At 37.7% G+C, this 9,926-nt stretch overlaps 1 protein-coding gene across 1 annotated transcript in view; it reads left to right on the forward strand.

Moving 5' to 3' along the window:
* Positions 1–9: 9 nt before the first annotated feature.
* Positions 10–9,926, forward strand: part of DR1 (down-regulator of transcription 1, TBP-binding (negative cofactor 2)) — a 10,954-nt gene continuing 1,037 nt past the window's right edge. Inside the window, exons 1-3 of the mRNA XM_010006763.1 lie at positions 10–235; positions 5,556–5,748; positions 6,685–6,814. Of these exons, the coding sequence (XP_010005065.1) occupies positions 16–235; positions 5,556–5,748; positions 6,685–6,814 (543 nt within the window). The 5' untranslated portion in view covers positions 10–15. The remainder of the gene's footprint in view (positions 236–5,555; positions 5,749–6,684; positions 6,815–9,926) is intronic.

The following is a 9,926-nucleotide window of genomic DNA, read 5'->3' on the forward strand; positions in this document are numbered from 1 at the left end:
CGCGCGGCAGCCAGGATGGCCTCGTCCTCGGGCAACGATGACGACCTCACCATCCCCAGGGCTGCCATCAACAAGATGATCAAAGAAACGCTCCCCAACGTCCGCGTGGCGAACGATGCCCGGGAGCTGGTGGTGAACTGCTGCACTGAATTCATCCACCTCATCTCCTCCGAGGCCAACGAGATCTGCAACAAATCGGAGAAAAAAACCATCTCCCCGGAGCACGTCATACAAGGTGAGCTTCCGGAGGCGGTGTGCTGCTGCCGCGGGTCGCTCGGGCTTGGGGTCGTTCCTGTCCTCTACGCCTTTTTCCTCGCCGGTTTCTTGTAGCTATAGAAAAGACAAACGGTAGGGAGCTGTGAGGGTCTGGAGAAAAACTGTGTTGTCTCGCCTGTCAGTCGTATTGCAAGGGAAGGTTGTCTCTGTGTGGTTAGAGCGGCTGTTGAATAGGCTTAGGACCAGCCGTCATTGTGTGGTTCGGAGGAGTCTGTGATGCTTTGAGTGAAGTCACCGAATCCTTTTGTCTTTTTATACTTGTAAAACAAGGTCTGTTTTTCCGAATGGTTATGCAGATTTCTTTTACAACATGCTTTAAGATCCTGAACTTATTAAACGTCTTTCTGATTGGATACTGGTAAAAGGTGTGTGATTGGGTATGTGGGGCCCGGGCTTTAAACCAGAGTCGTCTTGTCTGAGTCCTTTAAAGAGTAAAATATTCCTGTAGGACTACCTTTGGAGTCCTATTGTTTGTAATTAAGTATTTGTATCTCTTGTGGAAAGAATTTAAATGTTACCTATGCCTTTGCATCCTTTTCTGCTTGACTTCCATGTCCCCTTGGTTGAAAAAAGGAGTGCTCTCATTTGCTTTTCTTTACGTTCTGCCACAAACAAGGAGTTTCTTTGCCTCATCCTTAATTCTGCAACAAGCATCTTTTATCAGGAATCACTCACTTTGCGGCTCAAGCAAAGGTTATTGATACCAGTGTCTGCTGCAAACAAGTTTGTAGGAGTGATAGTGAAAGAGTAATTTATTCTGCTGCCTGGTAGAGATTTTAACACTATCATTTGCAGTAGAGCTATTTCCAGGACTGTGATGGTATCAAGTTAGTTTTAAAAATGTTACCTTTTTTTTTTTTTGGTAGTGATTATCTGTTTAAAACAACAAAACAATCAGATTGCTTTGAGTTGTATCAGTTTGCTCACCAGAAGAGTTTCAAGTACTTGACTGGATTATGGACAGCAAAGGAAAGATACATACACACACAGTTTCAATTTGTTTTCCAAAAAACCCACACTAACCCTAGGGTAGCAATAGGTGAACTATTTTCTAAGTAATGCTGCTACTGGGCAAAAACTCCTTTCATGCATGAATTCTGTATTGTCCTCAACCTTAAAGATCGTGTCTACTCCTGTGTAGGGTAAAACGTGGGCTTGCATGTGGAAACGTGCTTTGGTTATGGTCTTCTAAATACATGGATGGTTTCTTCAAACAACCAAAATGTTTTAGGTCGGTTCTTAACACAGGAATATTGCTGAGGAAGACTTTGGAGATGTATCCATTTTTATAATGCTCTGGAGGTGGAAGGAGCTGTTCTTGGTTTTTCTGCTGTACATATTGTTAGGGAGGTATGTGTGCTATTAACTTCTTCCAGATGCTGGTCAGATGTTCCCTCCATGAGGCATGAGAGTTTAGATGGCTAATTTTGGAAGCAGTAGTGATGTGTAACTCAGCACAGAGTTGCAGTGTCTTCATCCCTCTTCATATGTTCTAGAGACTGGCTGTGTTGACTGACTCTTAATGTAGCTCCATGACAACAATGCTAACAAATTAAGTAATTCAAGAGTGTTTGTTGTGGCCATCCAGTTATCTTGTTCCTTTTAAATGCTTGAGCCGGTTAATATAGAAATAAAATGAAGCTAATGGCCATCACATTACGCCTGGTCCAGTCTAAACACAAGCTACTGCCAAGAGGAATCTTTTTATTCCCTAGAGCTGTATCTAGCAACTACTGATCCAAGCAACACTCTTGCTTTTTGAGAATCTAATGGGGAGCACAGTTTTCTGTCAGGTGAGTTTGCTGATCTAACTCTTACTGTAAACAAGAAGTTACTGGATTGGAAGCAAGGAGCAGGAGGGGTATTTCACTGGAGAAGAGGAAAGGGAAAGACACCCTGCCATTGGACTGTATCAGAGCTATTGTGAGACTGCCCTTCATCTCTGTACTTAGGTATTTGGCGGTACTTCTTTTGCTGCACTAGTAAAATAATTGTGTATCCATGTGTTGAGCTAGAACACTTTCCCCTACCACTGGGTTATGGTTCAGAGAGATGAAGTCCCTGCTGTGTTTCATTGTGGAAGCACAAACACTTGACTGGCCCAGTGCTCCTGCCAGCACAGGGAAAAGAGAGCAGAGGCTGCTTGCGTCCCGTGAGGGATCTGATTTGATGCTTAGACTGTGCTAGGCACTCACTGGTTGCAAGAAAACACAAAGCAGCTTCCCTGGAGACATAAGGGTTACTTAATAGTCTTAAGTGGAGGTAGTCTCCATGTCTGTTGTTGAATCCCACCATTAGGAATTTGGTTGTGATTCTGAGACTCTAGTAAGCAAATGAATATCGTTTCAGTGTGGAACAGAGAATAACGTCATTTGATAGTTATGCAAGTTTTGACAAGGCAGGCTTTTTGTGAGAAATTCTAGTGAGGCATTGGAGACAGGTTGCTCAGAGAAGTTGTGGGTGCCTGCTCCCTGGAAGTGTTCAAGGGCAGGTTGGATGGGGCTTGGAGCCATCTGGTCTAGTGGGAAGTGTTCCTGCCAGTGGCAGAGAGGGTGGAACTAGATGATTTTTAAGGTGCCTTTCAACCCAAACCATTCTATGGTTAAACTTCCATTGAATTCTGAAAATGGTGAGATGTTAAATCACTATTTTTCTGAAGTTGATTACTATGGTTACTTTTTCTACATAGAACTGTTGTGCAGTAAGGTAGGCTGTGGACTGATGGCAAATCTTGTAGCTTCTTTTTTTCGGCTGTTAGGATGCTGACAGTGTTTATGCTAGCATTTAATGTTAAAAAAACCCAAACTACTATTAATGTTTATGTTTATGCTCCCTTGAAAGGAACAAGAAGTTTAAAAATGCAGATATGTGTGATCTGATTGTATAAAAAAACAAATGTACAACTGATTATGCTTAACAGATTAATCACAGGTCTGTACCTTCATGCAGTCTTTAAAAGTGGGAGGAAACAGGAAAGCTTAGTTATTTTTTTGTGTTTGTAAAAATGAGCCAGACCTCAGGTGCTGTGTCTTGGGATTCAATTGTTTAAATTTGGTGTGATCATTCTAACCTCAGTAAAATACCAATTTTTCAGCAACTTGGGTAGACATGTAGATTTCAGACTCCAGAAACAGAAGAATTCTGAATGTTAGTGGAACAGTAGCTGTGCTAAAGCAATAACAACTTGTCCCATGTTTTAGCACCATGCTTGTATAAAGGGATTCATATTCCTTCCGTGCATGTGCTCTGTAAAGCCTTGATGTGTTTCAAGAGCATAGTAAATTTCTTGAGTAATTTCACCTTTAACAGAATTTTTATGTGCTAGACCTATGGTGCATATATGGTTCTTCATAACTTTATTATGGTAAAAAAATTCTATAGGTATGTGTTGGTTAGTTCTTTCTATTTATTTTCTTTCAAAGGTCTTTTAAAATTTCTGTTAAAACACATCTTGCTGTTGACTTCAAGTTGTGTGGTTGTTCATGCTCTGAAGCAGCAGGTTGCAAACCCTGATGATCACTGTGGAAGTTCTTTTGATGAACACCTCTGAATTTGCTATGATGATTTGTCTTAGTGATGTTAGACTTACAGAGTTCTTAAAATTTTATACTTTGCTTAAAAAAACCCACTTTGGGTAGTTTAAATATTGTTTACATTTTAAAATTGAATGAGTTGTTAAGTATTTATAACTGCTTAGCTAACCAGTTATGGATGTGGATTTGCAGCCTATCTGCTGCACTTGGATTAAGCAACTTTCTGAAGGTTTTGAGTAATTCTCATAGAAACTGTGAGCTAATTGAAAAAAATGTTACCAGTGTCTGTGTGTGGATTGAGGCTGAACTGTCATACTGTCTCTGAAGTTATTTGATTATCTTAACTTTGTCTTAACTTTATTTTTTCTTAAGAAATAGGTATGTAAATATGTTATCTGTTAAAAAAATTGCAGTCCTGTGTGACTACACAACTTTACTGTACTGCCCTATTGAAGCCCATGTGTTAACTGTCTCCTTGAGTACAGGTTGGAAGCTGAAAACTTAACAGCCTTTCAGTTGTTTAGGTGGTACAATGGCATGCTGCTGTAATTATGAGTAGGAAAAGGTTAGTTACAAAATTCATGTTAGAATATAGTCTGAGTTCATGTAACTGAGAGCTTGTTTATAACAAGTTGTTGATGTTTGCTGTTGTGCAGTTTCTTTGAAAGCTATTTCTTGAACAGCTTGTGACGTAACATTTATCTTCCTGTATTTAAATCTTAATCCAACTATCATTCTGTAAGGAAAATTTATTTTTATAAATACTGTAAATGAACTAGGTGTTTTATTAGAATAAAACCTGTTTCTAGTATAATTTTCGTTTATGTAATAAATCTAGTGTATTCTATAATAGGTTCCACTTTGAGGTGTGTATGTGTTGAGACATACTGTAGTAAATGGTGAACCAGGAAACAGTGTGCCTTTTTTCACAAGTTCTATTTTTATAATCCTTCCTCTTAGTTTTGCATTCTTTAAAAAAACTATTGTTGCAGGGTGTAGCTGGATTTCAGATTTCTTTAGGCAGATAAAAGTGCAAGATTTTTGTTTCTGAATACACTTCAACATAGAGATAAAGGGTTTCTATTAAGAAAGCAATAAAGAGCGCATGCATAGTTTTATAGAACTTTATATGTGTGAACTACACATTTTTTAGTTTCTTGGCTTTTGAAATGTGAATTTAGATGTTGAGACAAAGGCTAAGATTTATGTCTTGGCTAGTACTTTTTTTTTTTGTCTTGATGAAAGATCTGTGGTGATTTTACATGCATCATTTTTGCTGTGTTATAGATTGCTTATTTACTACTCAAGACTTGCAACAAAACTGAAAAGATACAATCCCTGAGATATTAAATGTTAATGATTCAGATGGAAAGGAGTGATTAGTTGTATAAATTTTGCTTGATTCTGATGTGCTAGAAGATGGGAGGAAGGTGTCTTTTGAAGAATAATGCCTGTCTCTTGTGAGATGTATCTGAAAGCCCTGAGTTCTGTGCATGTGTGGACTTCTTGAGTTGTACTTGACTAGCCTTATTTTTTTCTAGCCTGAAAACATGCACACTTAAATGACATAGGAGAAGACACAGGGAAAATTAGCTGTCAAATCTTTTGAATATGATTTTCATCACCAGATAGAAAAGTGATAAAACTTCTTACTTATTTCATTTAATCTTTTAAATAAGTAATTTTATGTCTATAATCAGAAGCTTTGTAAAAGACAAACACTTTATTTTCTTTCTTTCTTTCTAGCACTAGAAAGTTTGGGCTTTGGCTCCTATATCAGTGAAGTAAAAGAAGTCTTACAAGAATGCAAAACAGTAGCACTAAAGAGAAGAAAGGCCAGTTCACGCTTGGAGAACCTTGGCATTCCGGAAGAAGAGCTTCTAAGGCAACAACAGGAATTATTTGCAAAAGTAAGTGAAGCAATACTTGTGCTCTTGAGGTTGGAATAAACAATGCTGCAGATCTAATGCCACAAAAACATGTGCACACCTCACGAAGATCCCCTTCCTTGTGAATTGCTGTGGCATCTAAGATGCTATTGATCTTGGCCTGTTTGAACTGGGGAAGGTAAAGTCAGCAAATAAGATGATGCTACTTGTTACTTCTGTGATTTGACGTAGTGGATTTTGTATACAAACAAATTTTATACTATAGGTTTAAAAAGCTGCTACTTAGGTATTTCCATTAAAAATTATGTGGCTGAGGAAATAAAAGAATTACAGTGTTCTATGAAATTACCAGTTTTAACACATTAATAAGTGAAAGATATTTCCTGTTTCTGGTCAGCTGCACAGATGTTATTTTTTAGGCTTTGAAAGAAACATTTAATAATTCTAAATTTATAATTTGTCCTTTATCATCTTCCTTTACCCTTGGCAAGACTAATTGAGTTAATTAATTTGTAAATTTTTAAAGAAGCAATTCAGGCATAGAAAGAGTATTTGTCTGCAAATATGGTGCACGTGGATGCACACACACACATGCTCATCTTCATCCCAGCCTTCTGCCCTCCCCGCTTTTCCAGGTAGTGTGTGAACATCTCCCAAGATCAAATGACTAGAAGCCACTTTTATTTATCTTTCTACACCATCTTTCTTTCTACTGTTCTTAGTTTGATAAGAAAAGCGTTCTCTAAACTAGGTGAGATTACAATGATCTTGGATTTCTCTTTCCTCCTACCTAAGGCATGAGTTATTTTCTTGATTTGCTTACTTTAATTTCCTCTAGTAAAAAATGCTTACTCAGTTATGTGTTAATCATGTCTGATTACTGTGATCTTCTCTGCCCTTTCCTATACTTGCATCTTGCAAAAATAACATTTTTTATATTACAACATGCCAGCTTTTTAAAATCTTAATTATATGAAGAATTTTAGGGCATTTAAAATTTTGGTCTACCACATAGCTGTTGTCAGCATGCAGGGAACTAGTTATGATAAATTCATGTGTGTCAAACGTGTTTGTACTAACATAAGAAAGGCCAATGTGGCTGCTTCTGGATTAAGGGTGAGTTTTACAAATAATACTGAGTTTCATGTCTCTTTTACTTATGTTCAGATAGCTTAGCAGGGTATACAAAAGAAATGATAAAAGTGTGTTAAGGGAGTACTAGCTCCTGAGTAACATTAAAAAAATAATAATTAAAAAGTTGAACCATTGTTACCTTATGTAAGCTACACTTTATCTAAGGAATGACCTCTGGAAATATGTTCTATTTATATAAAAATATATATATAATTAGTGTTAATTAATATGTAAATTAAGGTAATGCATGCATGTTTGACAAGATTGTATTAATTATTTTGAAGAAGTCTTTGTTAACATGAAAATTTTTGCTTGGATTGGAAGATGACTGTTTAAAAATACTAGTTGTGATGCATTGTTGGAGGTACACACTGTAATTATTCTTAAAAATTGATATACAAGTGCATATTCATTTTCTTTGTGCTAATCTTGTTAATATTCTAGAGCATGACACTAAAGCTGATTTCTTGCTCTAGTTTTAAAGTACTTGACTGTTAATGCTATGAATCTTTGATGCCTAGACAGGCTAGAGAGCTGGGCAAAGGTGAACCTCATGAAGTTCAATAAGGACAAGCATAGAGTCCTGCATCTGGGGAGGAATAACAGGCACCAGTAGAGATTAGGGGTTGTCCTGCTGGAAGCAGCTCTGTGGAGAAAGACCTTGGATTCCTAATGGACAGTAAGTTATCCATGGGATAGCAGTGTGCCCTTGTGGTCAAGAAAGCCAGTGGTATCCTGAGGTGCATTAAGAAAAGTGTGTTGAGCAGGTCTAATGAGGTTCTCCTCCCCCTCTACGCTGCCCTGGTGAGACCACACCTGAAATACTGCATCCAGTTTTGGGCTTCCCAGTTCAAGAGTTAGGGATCTACTGCACAGAGTCCAGTGGAGAGCTGAGAGGATAATTAAAGGGACTTGAACAGCTCTCCTACGAAGAAAGGCTGAGAGAACTGGGGCTGTTTAGTCTTGAGAAGGCTGAGAGGGGATCTTATTAATGTCTATAAATATCTGAGGGGTGAGTGTCAAGAGGAAGGGGCCAGTCTCTTTTTGGTGGTGTCCAGTAATAGGACAAGGAGCAGTGGGTATAAGCTAGAACATAGGAAGTTCCACCTCAACGTGAGGAGAAACTTCTTTACTTGTGAATGTGACAGGCTGCCCAGAGAAGTTGTTGAGTCTCCTTCTCTGGAGACTTTCAAAACCTGCCTGGATGTGTTCATGTGTGACCTGCCCTAGGTGATCCTTCTTTGGCAGGGGGGTTGGACTGATGATCTCTAGGGGTACCTTCCAACCCCTAACATTCTATGATTCTGTAACTTGGATGATTGTAAATATTTGAAGTCACTAAAATGGCTTAGCCCAATATTCACAGAATCACAGAATTGCTGGAGTTGGGTAGGACCTCTAGAAATCATCTAGTCCAACTCCCCCACTGAAGTAGGATAACCTAGAACACTTTACACAGGAGTGCATCCGAGTGGGTTTTGAAGATCTCCAGAGATGAAGGGTCCACAACCTCCCTGGGCAGCCTATTCCATGTTCATGTAAGTCTAAAAGTTTCTGTGCAAGATGAGGGCCTTCACAGATTTGGATTTGGTTTTTTTTGAGGCTTCTTCACTGAGGTTCCTCTGTCTGATCTGAGTTAAGTTTACCAGATGTTTTATAAAGCTTCTTAGTCAATGGATTTTCCCCCCCATTTTTGAAATGGCTATGTGATCTCATTATACATCTGGCAGTGAGGATAGCTGCTGACAAAATGATCTGTCTAGTGTGAAATGCTGAGCCCCTATTCCCTTGTGTGTGCATGTGTATCACCTTATGGAGTGTACAGTAAATTTAATTGTAGGAGGGTCAGTAGGGAGCCTTATTGCTATCTTGTGTGTGATAAATATTTATGCCTCTTCTATGTGTACGAATACTGCTGTCTTCCTTTCTTAAAAACTGTACAGTGTTTTAAGTTGTTTTCCAAGCCTTGTAACTTCACTAAGACTTGAAGTTTGAAATACTTAAAAGTCTTAATTGAGAAAAAATGTCTACCTCTGTAAAAGTATTTTCTTTTAATGGTAGAATAGACTGGGGAAATGTGACACTTCTTACAAGAGAAGACTCTCATTTTTTACTTTGCTAGTAGATAAACTGGTTTTGATAGTTTTCCAAAGCATAATCTTATGGCATCTTGAACTTTGCAAAACTGTAAAATTTGTTGATGTTTTGGAAAAAAAATTGTAAACCTCAATGAGTGCAATGGGATTAGAAAGGAAACAATTGAGTTTTAGTGATGACTTGTAAATGTAGAAAAGTAAAGAATACTTAAGATTTTTAATTTTAAGAACTTTTACCTAATGTTTATACTCAAAATATAAGTAGAAGTTTTAACTTCAACAAAATTGACTAGTATCCTGTTGAAATCCACAGTAGTCACTGAGAAAAAATGAAAACTGGATAAAAAAATCAGAGGTCACAAGTTGTATTATTTGAAAAGCTTTGTGAGGACATCTTGTACCTTTCAGTAAAGGACTACCTTTTGGTAGCAAAGCCATCCTCAGTCTGCATACCTGAATTTGAGAAGATCTTCCATTGCTCTATTTTCCAAAAATTGCTTTGTAAAGTAAGATAATAGCTGGCTTTGTTTTTGTAGTAGTGTGTCTTTGTGGTACAGCTGGATGGTTACATAATTGCAAGTTTTAGTATTTATAATCAATAAATTAGGGCTGTTCTCATCTCTGAACTATGATGAAATGTTAAGATCCCTTGACATTAATGTCTAAAGTTTCCATTACTTTGGCTCAGTAAATTTTTTATGTGGTTTAGCAGAATCCTTACAATACAACTTATGTACACTAGCTCCTGCCTCTTGTTTTCGTAACTGTAAATCCTCCAAATGGTGGCCTCTTCCAAGGAAGACAGGCTATAGCTAAACATCTTGTACAAGTAATTAAGGTAGTTCCAGATGTGCTTTTATATGTACAATTAATAAAAATTATAGGAAAGGAATCTGCAGGTGCAGATAAAATTGCTTTTAAAGATAATGTGATCTAGAGAATCTTCTCAAGCTATGTGTGGCCTTAACAATTAAATTCATGTCTTTAGGCTAGACAAC

The sequence above is a fragment of the Chaetura pelagica genome, unplaced genomic scaffold, assembly GCF_000747805.2.
Source record: "Chaetura pelagica isolate M959 unplaced genomic scaffold, ChaPel_1.0 scaffold69, whole genome shotgun sequence".
In the NCBI taxonomy this organism is placed as follows: Eukaryota; Metazoa; Chordata; class Aves; order Apodiformes; family Apodidae; genus Chaetura; species Chaetura pelagica.